The 20,856-nt window shown below is 43.8% G+C and overlaps 1 protein-coding gene across 3 annotated transcripts in view; it reads left to right on the top strand.

Moving 5' to 3' along the window:
• SVEP1 (sushi, von Willebrand factor type A, EGF and pentraxin domain containing 1) overlaps positions 1-20,856 on the top strand; it is a 538,231-nt gene that overhangs the window by 136,145 nt on the left and 381,230 nt on the right. For all 3 annotated transcript variants that reach the window (XM_030193745.1, XM_030193746.1, XM_030193744.1), the window contains exons 8-11: positions 23-141; positions 8,584-8,713; positions 11,456-11,563; positions 12,976-13,107. In XM_030193745.1, coding sequence (XP_030049605.1) covers positions 23-141; positions 8,584-8,713; positions 11,456-11,563; positions 12,976-13,107 — 489 coding nt within the window. The remainder of the gene's footprint in view (positions 1-22; positions 142-8,583; positions 8,714-11,455; positions 11,564-12,975; positions 13,108-20,856) is intronic.

The raw sequence follows: 20,856 nt of genomic DNA, 5'->3' as shown, positions 1-20,856 counted from the left end.
ACTGATATCTTTTGTGATTCAGACATTGAGCCTCCTGTTATCAGCTGTCCAGATGATATTCGAGTATGGACTTTGGAGCATCAAAACTCTGCAAACATTTATTGGGACTTGCCAGTACCAAAGGATAACTCTGGTGATGAGGTAACTTTAAAAAAATCAAATATGGTCATAACAGAAACCATGCAAAAATGCTTTTACAGAAAAGTAACATGGCTCATACATATACAATTACAGGTACTAATCTCAATGAAAAAAGAAAATCGGGGGGGGGGGGGGGTTATAATCCACAGAGGCATAGTTAAGTGGGGTGCCAGAGGAGTGACTGCTCCCTCAAACGGACTTCTGACAATGCTGGTGCCTATTTTTCAGGCAGCCTGGTACACCTATGTAGTGCGTGCGTACGCCTACATAGTAAACAGTCTACTACGTGCTCTATGAGGAAATGCTTCCCAAATCAGAAACCATCTAATTTCTCTATTTTTAATAAGTAATACATTTCATTTTTCATTGAGTTAAGTTGGGAGGGTTAGGTGATCTCCAGTTTCTCAAAATAGTATTTAAGCATGCTTTCACTATCAATCTGTGAGTTACCTTTTTTTAAAAAGGCTGCTCAACCACATTGACAAATAACAATAATTCTGTTTTAGGTATGAGGCATCAACCTGTGATCTGTACTAAATAGTGAACGATTGTATCCCAGGAATCACATCTTCTCCGAGGACAAGCAAGCATAATATTCTCACATGTGGGTTTCATCCACGGAGCCCGGTGCAGACACCGCCATAGTGCACTGTCAGTTTAAAATTTTGAGGCAGTACCCCCAGAGCATAAGCTCGGGTGCCTTCCTGCCAGACGCTCAAGCATGGGACCAGCAGTCTAACATGGGACCATAAAAGCATTCTAATGACAGTCTCATGGGGAAGGTAGGGGTGGGTGAGAAACAAGGAGAGATGGATAGGTGATCAGAGGTTGACAAAGCAGTATAATTTTATGTTTTATAATGTGATAGAAAACCCAGATCTTTGTTAGGTCCTGTCTGGTAGGTGCCAAAATATTTTATCATTTTAACTTCAAAGATTTTACATTCCTGGACGTTTTTTGAAATTTCCTTTAGTTTTCTCATCATAAAGTCATTAGTGCAGTGCTCTGACTGGCAAAATACTGTCCTACAGAGGTGTAACCCTTGTTAGCACTACAGTTTCTGATGTGGTGTCTGTGTAGACTCAGTCTCGTCTTAATCATTTGGCCTGTCTCTCCAACTTAGCACCCTTTCTTACGTTTTTTACATTCAATAATATACATTACATTTGAAGATGAGCATGTGTAAGATCCCTGTATCTTGAATGTTTTTCCCATATGAGTGACTGTGGGGTCCTGTGATATGTGTTGGCACAGTTTGCAGCTTTATATTTTTCAGGGATCTGTACCATTCTCCATTTTAATCCAATTGGAATCAAAGCGGGTTACCAATAATAGACCCACATGTTCAGAAATATTTTTCAAACAGTAATGTTTTCAAAAACTGTCTAAATTTATAATACAAATTAATGCTCTGAATTTGTACAGGAATACTGTTCCATAATTTAACTGCAAAGTAACTAAAAGAGCTATCATGGAAATGTTCCGATTAACAGGTGGAAAGCCCAAATTTAATGTTTAAATTATCTTTATTAATGCACTCAAAGGTAAACAATGCTTATAAGCCATAAACAAGTGGCAGTAGTACATAGATAGAATGTTAACAACCCTACCCTCCACCCACCTTCCCTTAACCTTCCTCCCTCTTAGCCCCCCCCTTTGTATTACAAATTCTAAGCACAAAATGAATCATCACGAGGAGTAGTTGAACCATAACAAAAAAAATCTTGTACATTTTAAGGCTGATTAAGAATTCTGCTACATGCCATTGGTTGTATTGTGGCCCCAAAACACTCCCATGTCTGTTGAAATCGTATACCCCCCTTTGAAGAGTTGTCTTTGACCTTGCAGTGCTCCAATTTTTACAGTGGGGGAAATAAGTATTTGATCCCTTGCTGATTTTGTAAGTGTGCCCACTGACAAAGACATGAGCAGCCCATAATTGAAGGGTAGGTTATTGGTAACAGTGAGAGATAGCACATCACAAATTAAATCCGGAAAATCACATTGTGGAAAGTATATGAATTTATTTGCATTCTGCAGAGGGAAATAAGTATTTGATCCCTCTGGCAAACAAGACCTAATACTTGGTGGCAAAACCCTTGTTGGCAAGCACAGCGGTCAGACGTCTTCTGTAGTTGATGATGAGGTTTGCACACATGTCAGGAGGAATTTTGGTCCACTCCTCTTTGCAGATCATCTCTAGATCATTAAGAGTTCTGGGCTGTCGCTTGGCAACTCGCAGCTTCAGCTCCCTCCATAAGTTTTCAATGGGATTAAGGTCTGGTGACTGGCTAGGCCACTCCATGACCCTAATGTGCTTCTTCCTGAGCCACTCCTTTGTTGCCTTGGCTGTATGTTTTGGGTCATTGTCGTGCTGGAAGACCCAGCCACGACCCATTTTTAAGGCCCTGGCGGAGGGAAGGAGGTTGTCACTCAGAATTGTACGGTACATGGCCCCATCCATTCTCCCATTGATGCGGTGAAGTAGTCCTGTGCCCTTAGCAGAGAAACACCCCCAAAACATAACATTTCCACCTCCATGCTTGACAGTGGGGACGGTGTTCTTTGGGTCATAGGCAGCATTTCTCTTCCTCCAAACACGGCGAGTTGAGTTCATGCCAAAGAGCTCAATTTTTGTCTCATCTGACCACAGCACCTTCTCCCAATCACTCTCGGCATCATCCAGGTGTTCACTGGCAAACTTCAGACGGGCCGTCACATGTGCCTTCCGGAGCAGGGGGACCTTGCGGGCACTGCAGGATTGCAATCCGTTATGTCGTAATGTGTTACCAATGGTTTTCGTGGTGACAGTGGTCCCAGCTGCCTTGAGATCATTGACAAGTTCCCCCCTTGTAGTTGTAGGCTGATTTCTAACCTTCCTCATGATCAAGGATACCCCACGAGGTGAGATTTTGCGTGGAGCCCCAGATCTTTGTCGATTGACAGTCATTTTGTACTTCTTCCATTTTCTTACTATGGCACCAACAGTTGTCTCCTTCTCGCCCAGCGTCTTACTGATGGTTTTGTAGCCCATTCCAGCCTTGTGCAGGTGTATGATCTTGTCCCTGACATCCTTAGACAGCTCCTTGCTCTTGGCCATTTTGTAGAGGTTAGAGTCTGACTGATTCACTGAGTCTGTGGACAGGTGTCTTTCATACAGGTGACCATTGCCGACAGCTGTCTGTCATGCAGGTAACGAGTTGATTTGGAGCATCTACCTGGTCTGTAGGGGCCAGATCTCTTACTGGTTGGTGGGGGATCAAATACTTATTTCCCTCTGCAGAATGCAAATAAATTCATATACTTTCCACAATGTGATTTTCCGGATTTAATTTGTGATGTGCTATCTCTCACTGTTACCAATAACCTACCCTTCAATTATGGGCTGCTCATGTCTTTGTCAGTGGGCACACTTACAAAATCAGCAAGGGATCAAATACTTATTTCCCCCACTGTAAGTAAGTCTATCATATGGGTGCACCACATTCCAACAGAAGGCACAAGGGACTCTCGCCAGCACAACTAAATAACTTTTTTCCCCAATTAAGATGGCTCGCTGAAGGAAATGTCTAAATTCTGGGTTTTGAATATTGATATACATCAAACAGTATCAAAGGGTGCAACGCTACCTGACGTCCCCAATATGCATATATCATAGTTAATATCTGTGACCAGAATTTGGTAATCTGGAGGCAAGTCCAAAACATATGACTTAAAATAGCAGAGTCCTGATTACATTTTGGGCACACCCTGTGAGACCAAATGCAGCTCGATATGCTCAGATAGGCAATACATACAGTCTTAGAGCAAACCTGTATTGCAGTTCCCAGAAGCACACAAAAGGAAAACAATGTTGAATGCCCAGGACATAAGCCTTAAACTGCTCTTTAGTCAACTCCACAGCTAACTCTGTAGTCCAAGTTTTTGCGATCCTCTTGTATTCAAGATCCTCTATAGAGTCTAACAAATATCTTTGGTGATATCGCAAAGGTACCACATTATGTGATCCCAATGAATATAATACTCACATTAGAGTGTTCTGTATGTCTTCACAAAGATTAGTCCATCCTAGTGCGGTGACATAATGATACAGTTGCATGTATGCAAAAAATTCCGAGGATATCAGTTTATACTCAAGCTGCAGTTCTGTAAACGATTTTAGCTTACCTTCCTCGTTCAAAAGTTGAAACAAATAATGTATTCCCAATCTTCTCCAGTGGGCAAAGACAGGAAAGGTCATGCCCACCAGGAAGTCAGGATTACGAAAAATATAGCCAAATATAGTGTAGCTGCAGCCGAAAAGTAGTGATGCTTGCACAACCACCTCCAGGCTGCTCTCGCTGAAAGAAAAAGTGGGTTATGATGCAACACAGGATAGTGTGCAAAAATGAACTGATATGTGTTATGGGAAAGAGTGAAGATTCTAGGGGAATAGCTGAAAATGTGCATCTCTGTAAGCCAGTCACGTTACATGTCTCGTGGAACAGGATATAGTTAAGGAGTCCCAAACCCCCATGGGCCTTAGGTTTCTCCCCTCCAGAGAAAGCTTTGAAGTGCACTATTCAACAGACATTCCTCCCGCTTTTTCAGAGATAAAGGTAACATCTGAAACACATGAAGCCAGTGGGAAGCTAACATCATGTTGAACATTGAAATACGTCCCATCAAGGAAAGAGGATAAGTACCTCAGAGTTGCAGTAATCGCTTGGTGTCAGCCAATAAGGGGAGTACATTACTGTCATAAAGCCTCGACAAGTCAGCTGGAATGTAAACTCCCAAATATTAATCTATTGAGAAGCTCACTGCAAGGGGAAGTGTCCTTCCCATTAATTTTGAATAGATAGGGATAGTGGAAGTTCCAAAGATTTGGTTAAGTTCAGCTGCAATCCGGAAAGTGCCCCATAACATGCAATCACCTGAAGTAGATGTGAAAGGGAGTGTTGTGGATCATCTAAAATGCAAAGTAGATCGTCATCGTAAGATAACACCTTAAAGGAATGGCACTGGAATTGCACACCACATATTTCGTTATTTGCTCTTACCATACACAAAAGGGCTCTAACGATAGAAGGAATAACAACGGGCACCCTTGCCGGGTTTCCTAACCAATTGTGAAATTGTCCGTTTTGATGCCATTTACTAGCAATGCTGCTCGGGAAGAAGAATATAATATTAAGATCACCTGTAGATACAATCCTGGAGGCCAACCCAGCACAGGGTAGCAAACAAAAAGAGCCATAGGTCGAAGGCCCGCTCCACATCAAGGCTCACCACCATATAGGAGGCCCCTGTCACACGACTCTGCAGCATTGCCAGTATTAACTTGCAGACATTAATCACCGATTGGCGTCCCTGCACGAAACCAACCTGATCCTCTGCTATCAATTGGGGTAGTAGGGTTGCCAAATGGTCTGCCAGAATCCGCGATAGCATTTTCACGTCAACATTTATTAGGAAGATTCGTCGCTAAGACCCTGGCTGGGTGAGCTCTCGTCCAGATTTGGGTATGAGACTAATGAGGGTGCTGTTAGCATAAAGAGGAAATCTGCCATCTTCAACCACCATGCCATAAAAATCTAATAGTGGGCCCAGAAACTGATGCTGCAAAATTTTGTATATCTCACCTGTAAACCCATCTGAGCCAGGTGCAGAGAAAAGTTTTAAATCACGAATAACCCGCTATAATTCTTTCACCGACAGTGTTTGATTAAGGGATTCCACCACCTTTGGGGAGAGACCAGGCATACCAGAGGTCTGCAAGTAGTTCTGTATATCTGTTTCATCATTTAGGTCTACTGCTTCTGAGGTATATAGAGTAGCAAAATGTTGATGAAAAAGCTCTGCTATTTCCTCCATCTTAGTTGAAATGAACCCCTTCTGATTACGCAGTGCCAGTACAAAACGGAACTTTCAACTCCGTTTCATGATATGCCCCAGTAACCCCCCCACTCTTTCCCCATATTTGTAAAATTTATACTTGCGATATAGGAGTGTTCTCACTGTCTGCTCATGCAACAGTCTATTAAGGGCCACCCTAGTAGCTGTAAGAGTCTTATACAAGGAAGGGGTTGGGCATCAGGCATAACGTCATTTAATTGCCCGCAATTTGTGTTCCAGATCTACAATCCCTTGAGCAATATGTCGGTTTCGCACACTAACATACGCAATTATGTCTTATTGAAGCACTGCCTTGGCAGTGGACCAAAAGAGCACTGGGTTATTTAAATGCTGTTGATTCGAGGTGACGTGGAGGTGCATTTTCGAAAGGGACTTCCAAGTTGCGATTTGGACGTCCTTGCAAAACGGCGAAATCCAGGGGTGGGGAAACCCGTATTTTTGAAACAAGATGGACGTCCATCTTTTGTTTTGAAAATACCATCAGGGACGTCCAAATCCTTACGTGTATCAACCAAACGACAAGAGGAGACACACAGTTGCTTAGCAGATTTTGATCGTAATGCTTGCGGTGATTGGTATACAGATACAGCATTCAGAAAATATTTTGGAACTATAGAATAAACCGGTTGATGAATCAGAATCAAGACTTTGAACAACACTCGAAATTTAATAGGTAATCAATGATGCATCTTTAAAATAGGTGTCATATGATCTGATCTTTGTGTACCAGTAATTAAATGGGCTGCTGCGTTTTGCATAACCTACAGTGCCTGGACTCTGGCAGCTGACATCCCCAAATATAGAGAGTTACAATAATTTAACCTTGTTATAACTAAGCTCTACACAATTCTTCACAAATCATAATTAGATATCACCCCCTTTAACTTACTGAGAACACATAACTGAAAAAAAGGAATCAAGATCGTATGATCAACTTGATTCTGTATAGATAAGCTTGCATCTAACAGTACTAAATTATGAAGAAAAGGTTTTTCACCTTGAAATCCACTCCTTGATACTTCAAAGCAGAAGGCAAACAAGGATTCAATTGCCTGCCAACATACATATTTCAGTCTTTGAGAGATTTAATGACAATTTATACTGATGCATCCAAATATTTCGTCAATGATCCAACCAGATCTTGTACATTCTCCGTAATAGGGAAGAAAAACTGAATATCTATCGGCGTAAAATTCTAAAAGATACCCCTAAATTATGAAACTCTACACTGAAAGAGGACATATATAGCTTAAACAGCAAAGCTGATAATGCTGACCCCTGATGAACACCACGATTTATGGGATGTTTGTGAGAGATAGAGTCGCAAATTTTAACTGCAAAAGATCTTTCCTGTAGATAAGACTCAAACCATTGCCAAACCTTTCCTTGAATAGTACAGTTCTTTTAACAGAGTGGCATAGTTAACCATGATTCTGTCTGAAATCATATTGGAAATTATTCAACAAATGATTTCTTTCAACAAAATCTTTCAATTGTTTCAACACTTCTTTCTCCGGGTACTTGGGTTACTGCTCATACCTTCACCAAGCATTACTGTTTAGACCAGTCTTCTGCTCAGAATGCAGCGTTTGGTCAAGCAGTTCACCGCAATCTTTTCGCTTAATAGCTATTTGGCATTCTGTTCATCCTCTATCTTTTCTGGGCCACCTGGGTATGAAACTGATTGTGGTCCTTAGCTAAGGACTCACTTGTAGTGTGCTTGTAATACCCTGTGCTGTCTGTGGAGAAAGCAAAGTTGCTTACCTGTAGCAGGGGTTCTCCGTAGACAGCATGGGAATGCAGCAACACTCACCCTCCCACCATCCTCTCCAAAAAAAAAAAATCACTCAAGCACATTTTTCTTAGCGCAGATATGGACCAAGTGTGTCTGTCACAGTGATATGGTGCAAGAACTCCTTCACATGCTCAGAGAGGTAGTTTAAAACTTCTCTGAGCTAAAAGAGGAATCCGGAATGCTGGCGCTGTCAGATGATGTTCTCTGGAGTGTGACTGCATTCTCCTGCTGACTACGGAGAACCCCTGTTATAGGTAAGTAACTTTGTATTCAGTTCATTTTTATTTTGGGGGTTAGGAGGAAGTCTTTCTTTAAGTATAAACTAGTAAAAAAAGGCCCGTTTCTGGAGCCAATGAAACGGGCGCTAGCAAGGATTTCCTGTGGCTCCCCCCCCCACCCCACCCGTCGTCGATGTTGGTGAATTGCTCCGCCTCCGCCCTCAACGTCATAACATTTGACGCGAGGGCGGGGCCCAGAGACTGTGATTTTCGAGGCTTCAGAGCTTCGAACATACAAACCTTGGCTTCAGTGACGTCAGCAGCATATATATAGATATGATGACATCTCTTGTGCAATTAAGCAAGTTTATTACAGGGCTGTAATGAAGGTAGAACCACTAAAGCTCTTTCATTTTAGGAATAGCTATAATGAATCACACAAACTGGATAAAGGAGACTTGCAGCATAATAAGCAGTTGGAATGTTCATAAGAATATATTGTATTAACCTTAATTTATCTCCCTCCCCCAGGTGTCACTTCAGGTCTCTCCAGCTTTCATACCTCCTCATCTTTTCCCAATTGGAGAAGTTGCTATCAAATACACAGCGATGGACAAATCAGGGAACCAAGCCAGCTGCAATTTCAATATCAAGGTCATCGGTAGGCCCCCATTCAGACAAGGTCATAGGAAAGCATTTGAAAGTCATAAAATTAACCCAGAATGAGGTTGCAGTGATATTCTTCCTTCCCATTTAACTTTGTATTTAATATCAGGTAGGCACTGAGGGGTCCTTGTACAGAGGTGCGCTAGCATTTTTAGTGTGCATTAAAAATAAGCACGTGCTAAATGGGCGTCTATAGAGTTTAGCATGCGCTAATCATTAGCATGCACTAAAACCACTAGTTTGCCTTTGTAAATGACCCCCTGAATATTTGAATAGGTCCTTTTCTTAAAACTTAAGCCTGCTATTTATATAGTGTGATTTCACATTTCATCTTCATTTTATATACTCTAATCATAGCAGATATAAGTGGTTTATAATAAAAAGATAAATTTTGGGACGAAGGAATAAACAAAGGAGAGCCGCATAACAAGGCCTAGGTTACAAGCAGCAAACAAATTAATGACAAGGGTAAAGCATTATTCAGTAAGGAGGAGAGATGATAGTAGAAGCATGAAACAGGACATGTCGCTGGGTGCCACAGTCAGAGCCAAGGTATTAGAGCCTATAATATGGACGAGCAGATTTTAATCAGGAAAGGCCCGATCAAAATAATAGGTTTTCAATGCCAACTTAGATTTGAGTTAACAGGATGTCTTTAACTGGATAGTGCTGAATGACACTATCTTTTTAATGGTTTAAGGGCTCATTTTCTAAACAAAAAAACATCCAGAAAACATCATAATATGACAGTTGCGATTTTCGAAACCCTGTTTTTCGCTTTTTTGCTCCACAGTTTGTCCAGATTTCAAGGGGGTGTGATGAGGGTGTGTTTTGGGCAGGACCTTGGTGGAACATGGGCAGCCCCAAAAGATAGACGTCTTTTTGGCTAGACCTGTTTCAGTCACGATTAAGTGACCAAAAGGTGCCCTAAATGACCACTGGAGGGATTAAGGCATAACCTCCCCTTACTCTCCCAGTGGTCACTGACCCCCTCCCAGCCTCCTAAGATGTGACAGTACATAGCAGACTATCACAGCTTCAGATATGATGGTCATTCCTATTAGATCAGCTAGCAGGTCCCAGGAGTAGCCTAGTGTTCAGTGCACTGGACTGTAGGGAAGGGGACCCACTCTGACTGGTACACTTGTAGTGGAACATGTGAGCCCTTCAAAAATAACTAAATACCTACTGTACCTACATATAGGTGACACCTGCAAGCCTGAGAGCTATTGTAGTGGCGTACAGTAGGTATTTTTCTGCTCCTGGAGGATTCACCATACAATATAAGGGGGTTATGGTGAGATGCGTACCTGGACCCTTTTATGTGAAGTCCACTGCTGTGCTCCCTAGGCGGCCCCACTATTCTGCTATATATCTCTGTGGCCAGACTACTAAGAATGATGGCCCCCCCAGGCATCCCAATGGCTATTTTTTGAGTGTTTTTCTCTTGGATATTTTATTTTCCAAAATGGTCCCCAAAAGAAAAATGCACTGAGCACAAAACTTCTAGGAAAAAAGGTTATTTTCGAACCAAAAAGATAGAAGTTTTTCAGGTTCCAAAATTGCTATGTTCACCACTTGATTTTTGGACATGCTAGCAAATGTCCAAAATCTGACTTAGATATTTTGTCAAAAATGCTTCTCTTCGTCTAGCCTGAACACATTCAATTCCTTCTTTGCAGTAGATGTTAGTATTTTCAAGTTTGTCTTTAGCATAATAGGCTAACTTAAGAGGAGCTTTTTCTAATGGGATCTGAATACAAGTTTAAAAAATGGCTAAATTAAAGATATTAAAATCATTATCCTTTCTTTTTGGTGAAAAAGCATATATAGAGAGTGAAAACATTATTGTTTTCTTTATGGAGCTGTTATATTGTACCATCTTTTCAAAACTGCAAAATCAAATAAGGTCCACGTTTTCCCTGTAGTTCACCTCAAGCTTAAAACTCTCTTATATTTTCTGTCAACAAAACTGAGCAATTCTTTTCAAATTAAATTTATATGCCACTGAAGATAGATTCTCCTTAAACATGAAATGCAAAAAATAATGTAAATATGCAGCAAGTTGACAATTTTATCTGATATGCAATATGAGACTTCTGCCCTTGAGCTTTTATATTGCTATTTATTTTAAACATTAAAATATCATGAAAGTAGGGTACAGTGATGTATTATCTTCATTTTCCCCAAAGATGAGTGTTCACTCAGTTTTCCTAGCACATCTTACTACTTTTACTTTATGTGAGATCTCACCAATGAAACTAAAGTGCTTCAGCTTTCTCGTAGAACATAGATGCCTTATGGTTAGGTAAAATTAACATTTGTGGGGAAGGAGCAAAAGGAAGAGATAGTGGGGGGCTAAATGCATACAAACAGTATAATCATAAAGGAATGTGTGAGAACAGGTGGTATGAAGAAGTACAATAACTGAAAAAGACCATCAGGCCAATCTAATCTACTCATTCTCTTAGCTAATTGCGGAGGACTTTTACAAAGGCGCACCAGTGTTTTTAACATGCACTAAACGCTAGAGATGCCCATGGGAATATATGGGCATCTCTACTGTTTAGCGCATGCTTATTTTTAGTGTGCGCTAAAAACGCTAGCATGCCTTTGTAAAGAGCCCGCTACTTGATTTCTGGCTTTACCTTTGCTTTCTATATAGTAAAAATCCACTTTGTTTTGTGCTCATTTCAGCTAATATTAATCAAATATTCTTTTTTGCTTATTTCTTCAGATGTGGAGCCTCCAGTAATTGACAGGTGCCGATCACCCCCTCCAATCCAGACCACAGAGAATGAATACAATGTAACATGGGAGGAACCTCAGTTCTCAGACAACTCAGGTGAGATGTACCTTAAACTATATACACAGAACCAGTAAACGGTGGATAGAACCAAAAAGGAATTTTATCAAATATAGTATCACTGGGATGGAAGGGCTCTCATAAGAGAAAAGGCTAAAGAGGTTAGAGCTGTTCAGCTTGGAGAAGTGGGGGGATATGACCAAAGTCTACAAAATCTTGAGTGAAGTGGAATAAACATGAATCGTTTTTTACTCTTTCAAAAAGTACAAAGACTAGGAGATATGCCATGAAGTTACATAATAATAATTTTTAAACAAATAAGAGAATATATTTTTTCACTCAACAAATAGTTATAAACTCTGGAACTCATTGCCAACTTTAAAAAAAAGGTTGGACAAGTTCCTGGAGGAAATGTTTATAAACTCCTATTAAGGTAGACCAGGGGAAAACCACTGCTTACCCCTGGGGGTAGGTAACATGGAATCTTGCAAATTTTTGGAATACTGCCAGATACTTAGAAGCAAGTTACTGGGCTAGATGGACCTAGCATGCTAGTTTTTTATGTCTTACGCCCTACAAGGTAATTGTTTCATAGTGGTATTCTTATAACATTATCAGCCATAAGGTTGAGGAATGTTTGGTTTTCCAATCCCATCCATGCAGAACCCCAAGAGGATATTGTAGCTTTGTATATTCTTTCAGTTTTCTACAATGGCATGCATCTTTACTGTCCTCCTGTGATCTATAACTCTGTGTCCTCATCAAATACTGAGTATTCCCTACAGGGATCAATATGGCTTTATGACTATAGGCAAGCAATATAAATAAATAGCACTGTACAGCGGTTCCCAAATTGTGTGCTGCAGTGCCCCAAGGTGCCGCAGCAAACTTGTAGGGGTTAGCCGTGCATATTTTAAGACCCGCTTCAAAATTGTGGCACTCCTGGAATGGCTCACGGGGATGCCAAATCCCTAACCAGCTGAAGCGGACCTCAGCCCAAGCCCTAAACTTCATGCTACTTGAGGAAATCTGTGGCATGCTTCAGATGCTGATACCAGCACTCCTGTGTATGTTCAGTTCATGTTGATCTGAACATGTGTAGGAGTACTAGCATTTAATTGAGGTGGTGGTAAGGGCTCCTGCGCTAACCGGGTAGTGGGCGGTGCTGCCTGATTACCGCCTGGTAACCCCGTGCAGAAATTATTTTTTAATATTTTTGCTAGTGGTGGAAATGCCGTGTGCTGGAGGTGGAACTACTGCTGGTGCCCACGTTGGACCGGTGGTAGTTCTGGAATGGCAAGCGGTAAGCCTGCATTGGGCTTACCGCCGCTTAGTAAAAGGTCCCCTTAGGATGTAAAGTGCTCTCCTGCACAGCATTTTAGGTTTTTTCTGGTATAGTTCACTAGACTCAGTGCAGATAAAGAAGATAAAATTTGTTTTACTATTTCCAGGAGACTCGATGATCATAAGGAAGACTCATTCACCTGGAGATTTCTTTCCTCAAGGAGAGACAAGAGTTCAGTATACTGCCACTGACCCATCAGGCAACAACAGGACCTGCGAACTCCACATCATCATTAAAGGTGCCACTTCTCTTCATGATCCTTTCCTTTACAAATTATGTATGTTTTTATGTGCTCTGCTTAGATATAGGTGGATTATAAGTAAATAAAGTAAACTATACTTTCCTTCCAATGAGAAAAGTGAGTTTATTTGGGTGTTTATTTTTTATGGATAGCTTTAATTTCAGAAGGGCTTCTGTTATTCTGGTGTTTGCAGTACAATTATTTTGAAAATAGAACTTGACACGTGTGACTTCTCTTGTAAATTTTACAAAAGAACTGAGGACAATTTTATGTTGACAAGTAGGAGAGAGTCAAACACACAAGTGAGGTGACATCATCCAATGGCACCAGGACAAACCGGCTCTCCAACAGCTCGGAATAAAGGGTAAATTTCATGTGTGGTCCTTTCTGCACAATGTGGTGTGCTCAGCTCCTCAGTTTTATTTTTTCTGCTCTGTTGAATGCATGTGTCTCCCAACAAATGTAATTCTTTTTATTTTTTTAAATTATTTTTCTAGCACATACCATAAAAGTTCTTTGGTGCTTGTTTATCCCCTTTCGATACATAGTAACATAGTAGATTACGGCAGAAAAAGACCTGCACGGTTCATCCAGTCTGCCCAACAAGACAACTCATGTATGCTACTTTTTGTGTATACCCTACTTTGATTTGTACCTATGCTCTTCAGGGCACAGACCGTATAAGTCTGCCCAGCACTGTCCCCGCCTCCCAACCACTGGCTCTGGCACAGACCGTATAAGTCTGCCCAGCACTAACCCTGCCTCCCAACCTCCAGTCCCACCTCCCACCACTGGCTCTGGCACAGACCGTATAAGTCTGCCCCGCACTATCCCCGCCTCCCAACCTCCAGCCCCGCCTCCCACTACCGGCTCTGCTATCCAATCTCGGTTAAGCTCCTGAGGATCCATTCCTTCTGAACAGGATTCCTTTATGTTTATCCCACGCATGTTTGAATTCCGTTACCGTTTTCATCACCACCTCCTGCGGGAGGGCATTCCAAGCATCCACCACTCTCTCCATGAAGAAATACTTCCTGACTTTTTTCTTGAGTCTGCCCCCTTCAATCTCATTTCATGTCCTCTCGTTCTACCGCCTTCGTATCTCCGGAAAAGGTTCGTTTGCGGATTAATACCTTTCAAATATTTGAACGTCTGTATCATATCACCCCTGTTTCTCCTTTCCTCCAGGGTATACATGTTCAGGTCAGCAAGTCTCTCCTCATACGTCTTGTTACGCAAATCCCATACCATTCTCGTAGCTTTTCTTTGCACCGCTTCGATTCTTTTTACATCCTTAGCAAGATACAGCCTCCAAAACTGAACACAATACTCCAGATGGGGCCTCACCAACGACTTATACAGGGGCATCAACATTCCCTTTCTTCTGCTGGTCACACCTCTCTCTATACAGCCCAACAACCTTCTAGATACAGCCACCGCCTTGTCACACTGTTTCGTCGCCTTCAAATCCTCAGATACTATCACCCCTAGATCCCTCTCCCCGTCCGTACTTATCAGACTCTCGCCACATACTACAAACTTTTAAAACATGATTCTTCACTTGTGCCCTTTCTGTGTTGGAAACTTCCACATAGAAGACTTTCATCTGTTCTGCCTCTGCTGTGGGAGCCGAGTCTTAATGCATTATTTTACATGTTCTGTATGATCAGGTTTATAGCCTATTGAAATAACAGAATTTCAGAGCTTTGCCATTATTGTGACCAAATTCAGGGGCTTCTTTCTGCAGTGGTGGTTCACTAGTAGATCACCCAAGCTGTGTGAGGATCATCTCAATCTACCCATGGCTGGATAAGCAGCTAGAGATGAATACCTTCTACCTGCACGATGGCCCAAGAGGTCCAGACACAGAGGAGCAACTGATGGCATTTTCTACTTCTTGTTCTTCTCTAACAGTTCCCAAACCATACATGCTTCCATAACTCAGGGTCACTCTGGACCTGTGGGTATGGTTTGTTCTGCGCTATCAGCTCTGTCAGGCTCTGCACAGTCTCTGTGCAGTGGCATTGTACAGAGGCAATAGGTTCAAGCATCTCTTCAACATGACAGCACTGACAGACCAAGGGCTTTCTCTCGCCAGAACTGTTATTTCATCTGTCCCTTGTACTCATATACAGCACTGTGCTGTGTTAGAAGTCTTTGCTTCTCCCTCTGTGCTACACTGGGGCTTAAGATGTTACTATTATGCGGAGTTATACCAGCATATATATTTTTACAAGACAAGTTTGAATGTTACTGGAAAATGCTTTTAGATGAAGAACTCTCCTGTTGTGAGCTTTATGGGTACTGGAACAGCTGCAAGGCCTATTGTTTCACTTTGAAGTCCTCTCTTTATTTCCTAAGAATACTTGATTAATAATTTCTATAGTACACCTGTTTTTCTCCGAGGACAAACAGGTGTGCTTATACTCACAAGTGGGTAGACGCCATCCCGTATCGCCTGGCTTGACAAATATGCCAGAGAAAAATCCAGAGCTTTTTGGAGCGTGAGCCAAGCACTAACGCGCATGCGCTAGTGCCTTCCCGCCTGCTGCGCCGACTTAGTTTGTTTTTTCCGCGTGAGAAGTAGCTGTGTTTCTGTTTGGTCCTCACACACCCGGTTAGAGCGAATTTTGAGTACCTTTCGGCGGTTTTCCTACCCGCTCAAAAAAGCCTTTATTTTCTTAGTTTTGCCCCACGTCTAAATTTCCTTTTTTCGACGCGGGTCGTTTTCAGGTCTTCCCTGTCAGGTCTCTTCTTTTGTGCTGTTCTCTTTTTTTCAGGCACCATCGCGTTTAATTTGGCCAAAGCGATTTTTCCTTCTATGTCCACGAAGACTCCCAGTGACTTCAAGCATTGTACCCGGTGCAACTGGACCATCTCGGGAAAGGACACCCATTCTTGGTGTCTTCAGTGTCTTGGTCCTGACCATAGCCCTGCCAATTGTGTCCTTTGTTTTCGTATGAAGAAAAGGAACCAGGTTTCCCGGGAGGCTCAACGCGAGAAACTTTTTGGAGCCCAGTCCGGTTCTTCGATGTTGGCATCGGCATCAACTTCGACTGTTGCACCGGTATCGGGAGTCACGGTAGGACTGGCTGCTTCAAGCCCCCAAGACAGGAGCAGTGAGGCATCAAGTGGGTCTTCACCTGTCTCGAGGCCTCCTGGGACCGTCCATTGTCAGTTCTGACCCCGAGGCGACAAGAGGATTCGACGTCACCTTCATCGGCACCGGAGCATGGGGTGACGTACATCGGGCGAAGGCCAAGAAGCACCATCACTGATCTCCATCGACACTTGGTGCTGGGAGCTCCGGGGCGCCAAGGGACTCGGCACCCAGGAAGCATCGATGGCAGGAGGACCGCTTCCCCTCCATTCAGGAAGTGCTGATGCATGTGTCTCCAAGCCACCGAGATCTTGCTCCCGCACTGGCCGTAGAAGTGGAGGATGAGCCAAGGGCTAAGATGCTCGAGGTCCTGTACTATACCTCCCCTCCTAAGGAGGAAGTGACGGCTCCTCTCCACGAGGAACTTAAGGCAGTCCTCGTATGGACCTGAGCATCCCCTCTTTCTGTCCCTGTGGTCCCCAAGAAAATTGACACCCAGTATCGGATCCACAGGGAACCTGAATTTGTGAGGTCTCAGTTACCTCATGTCTCCATGGTGGTGGACTCCACTCTCAAGACAGCCAAGAGTACTAGGGACTATGCCTCGGCTCCCCCAGGCATAGAAGCTAGAATCCTGGACTCTTTTGGGAGAAAAATATATCAGGCCTCTATGCTCATCACCCGTATCCAGTCATACCAGCTCTTCATGAGCGTGTACTTGTGGAAGTCGGTGCAGCAGCTGTCAGACTTGGTCGATGCACTCGCTCCAGAGCAGACCAAGCCGTTTCGCCAGTTGCAGCTGAAGGTGTGTCGCAAGTTCTTGGCCAGGGGCACTTACGACACTTTTGACGTGCCATCCAGGATCTCTGCCCAAGGTATAGCAATGCGCAGACTCTCATGGCTGCGTGTTTCTGATCTGGAACATTCTGTTCAGCAGAGGTGGGCGGATGCCCCTTGCTTGGAGGGGGGGGGGGGAATAACATTTTTGGAGAGAAGGTTGAGGAGGTCGCTGACAAAGAAGCATACCGATACTATATCTTCTCTCTTCCACCGGGCGTCTTCTGCAACTGGCTCCTTATCCAGTAGGTATTTTGGCAAGCCGCGGAGTTCCCTTTATTACTACTCTAGATGTAGGTACACTCCTGCAGCCCACCAGCCTGCTCATGCTCAGCCCCAGTGCGATCGTTCTTGTCAACAGCGTGCGCCCAAGGCCCCTGCCGCTCCCCAGCAAAAGCAAGGGACAAGCTTTTGACTCACTCCAGCAGAGCATAGCCACACTCAAAGTGTCTGTCCTGGACAACTTGCCGGTTGGCAAGAGGTTAAAGATTTTTCACCAAAGGTGGCCTCTCATAACTTCAGACCAGTGGGTTCTTCAAATAGTCCGACTCGGATACACCCTCAATTTGCTTTCCAAACCTGCAAATTGTCCACCGAGAGCCCATTCTTTCAGCTCTCAGCACAAGCGGGTACTTGCAGAGGAACTCTCTGCCCTTCTCAAGGCCCATGTGTTCAAACCCATTCCACCAGGGGAAGAAGGGCAGGGATTCTATTCCAGGTACTTTCTTGTGAAGAAAAAGACAGGGGGGATGTGTCCCATCCTACACTGAAGGGCCCTGAACAAATTCCTAGTCTCCAAAAAGTTCAAGATGGTTTCCCTAGGCACCCTTCTTCTCATGATTCAGAAAATGATTGGCTATGATCTCTGGACTTGAAGGATGCGTGGAAACACATCCCGATACTTCCAGCCCACCGGAAGTATCTTTGGTTTCGGCTAGTAACACATCACTTTCAGTACTGCATATTGCCTTTTGGCCTCACGTCAGCTCCCAGTGTCTTTACCAAGTATCTACTGGTAGTTGCAGCGTCGCTATGTAGATTAGGAGTTCATGTGTTCCCTTATCTCGGCGATTGGCTGGTGAGCACCTTGGAGGACGGTACTCGGGAGTCCATGCGGATGATTATTCGGGTGCTAGAACTACTAGGGTTCATTATAAACTACCCCAAGTCACACCTCCAACCTGTTCAACAATTGGAGTTCATAGGAGCCCTGCTCAACACGAGGGCTGTTTGAATCTACCTACTGGAGGTGTGTGTGGACAATAATCTTTCCCTAGTGTCCAAGATTCGGACATCGCAGCAGATCACATGACTTTCACAGTGTTCGTTACACCCATGGCACACCAGCACATGAGATCTGCTCAATGGACCCTGGCTTCTCAGTGGTACCAAGCCATGGGGAATGCAGAGGATGTCATCCATGTATTCCCGGAGCTTGTACGCTCTCTTCAATGGTGGACAATTCGGACCAGTTTGACCTTGGGACTTCCATTCCAAATTCCTTGGCCGCAAAAAGTCCTGATGACGGATGTATCTCTCCTGGGATTGTGAACTCATGTAGATGGGTTTCACACTCAAGGAGCTTGGTCCCTCCAGGAAATGAATCTTCAGATCAATTTCCTGGAGCTTCGAGCGATATGGAACACTCTAAAGGCTTTCAGAGATCGGCTGCCCCATCAAATTATTCTAATTAAAACAGACAATCACGTTGCAATGTATTACACCAACAAGCAGGGGGGCACAGGATCTCGCCCTCTATGTCAGGAAGCTGTCCATATGTGCCACTGGGCTCACCAACACAACATGTGTCTCCATGCCACTTATCTAGCGGGCATAAACAATGACCTGGCAAACAGTATGAGCAGAATAATGCAACCACACAAGTGGTCTCTAAATATGGGCTTAGTCCGTAAGATCTTCCGAGCATGGGGCACCCCCTTGATGGATCTTTTTGCCACTCACATCAAACACAAGGTCCCTCAATTCTATTCCAGGCTTCAGGCCCACCACAGACTAGTGTCAGATGCCTTCAGTGGCGTTCCGAGGGGCACTGACACCCGTGGCGGATCGCCGATGCGCCCCGCCCCCCCGGGTGCAGCGCCCTCCCCCCCATGCAGTGCGAACCCCCCGGGTGCACGCCACTGGGGGGGTGCCGCGCGCCGGTCAGCGTCGTTGGTTTCCATGCTCCCTCTGCCCCAGAACAGGAAGTAACCTGTTCCAGGGCAGAGGGAGCATGGAAACCAACGACGCTGACCGGCGCGCGGCACCCCCCCCCAGCGGCGTGCACTCGGGGCGGACCGCCCCCACCGCCTCCCCCTTGGTACGCCACTGGATGCCTTCCTTCTACATTGGGGGACAGGCCTTCTGTATGCGTATCCTCCGATACCTCTAGTGGGAAAGACTTTGTTGAAACCCGAGGAAGACCACGAACCATGATTCTGATCGCACTGTACTGGCCACGACAGATATGGTTCCCTCTTCTTCTGGAATTGTCCTCCAAAGAACTGTGGAGATTGGAGTGTTTTCCGACCCTAATCACACAGAACGAGGGGTCGCTTCTACATTCCAACCTCCAGTCTCTGGCTCTCATGGCCTGGATGTTGAGAGCCTAGAATTTGCTTCCTTGGGTCTTTCGGAGGGTGTCTCCCGCGTCTTGCTGACTTCCTCTGCTTTTCCTGGGATTGGTAGCATGGAATGTTGCTACTATTTGGGTTTCTGGGCTAGATGGACCATTGGTCTGACCCAGTTTGGCTATTCTTATGTTCTTACTTGGTATCAACCTGAGTTATGTCTCATTTATATCATATGTTATGAGTGTAAAATATGCATAGTTCTTCTTGACCTATCCTTGCCATTTTCGTTACACAGACTGTAGAAGTTTGCCACTCATTGGCCTTACTTCCCAATTGCTGGTGTTGCTGATGAAGCCCTCTCCAGGATATCCAGATCTGTCTTTGCCATACTTGGGATATAATAGGGCAGGTTTTTACAGTCTGTTCCCAATTATGTTTGGGCTAGAGTGGGCTTTGTTGGCAACTCCAGCAGTTGGGAAGTAAGGCCAGGGCATAGCAGACTTTCATAAGTAGAAGAAGATTTTATTACAAGAACAACCATAATAAAATCGGTGACCTGTACCCTAAAGCCAACAGGAGGAAAAAGTGTTCCACCTAGCAAATGCTTCTGCTTAGTCTAACAAACAACTTTCTTTTTCACTATATTCTAATCCTGTGGTCCCTCTCTCTGGGAGGTCAGGTTCAATTTTTCTTCTGGCCTGGAAGGGGGATTGTGACATACACATGGGTCCTCTCCATAATCTTGAATGCCTACTGTCTTATTTTCTCCAGATTGACCTTTACCATAGTCCTGACCTCCTTCTAACATCTCAGCTTCTCGTCCAGGCCAAGAACCTGTTCTTCTACAGAACAGAAACTGAGGTTTCTATTCCTGTTACTTTCTTGTTCAGAAAAAGACAGGTGGTATATTCCTACACTAAATCTCAGAGATCTCAATCATTTCCTTATTAAGGAAAAGTTTAGAATGATCACTATCCCTCCCATTCTTCCTATGTTCAGTGAAGGAGATTGGATATGTACTCTGGATCTCAAGGAGATAAGTAGAAATATTCCATTATACCCTTATTAAAAAAAGAGTACCAAAGTCCAATCATTTCTGCAAGGACAAGCAGGCATAATATTCTCACATGTGAGTGACGTCATCCATGGAGCCCTGTGCAGACACTGCCATAGTGCACTGTCACTTTAAAACTTTAAGGCAGTGCCCCCACCGCACGTGTGCGGGTACCTTGCCGC

This window comes from Microcaecilia unicolor, chromosome 2 (assembly GCF_901765095.1).
Source record: "Microcaecilia unicolor chromosome 2, aMicUni1.1, whole genome shotgun sequence".
NCBI classification, from domain to species: Eukaryota; Metazoa; Chordata; class Amphibia; order Gymnophiona; family Siphonopidae; genus Microcaecilia; species Microcaecilia unicolor.
The sequence above is the reverse complement of the archived record's forward strand: the minus strand, read 5'-3'. Positions and strand labels throughout refer to the sequence as shown.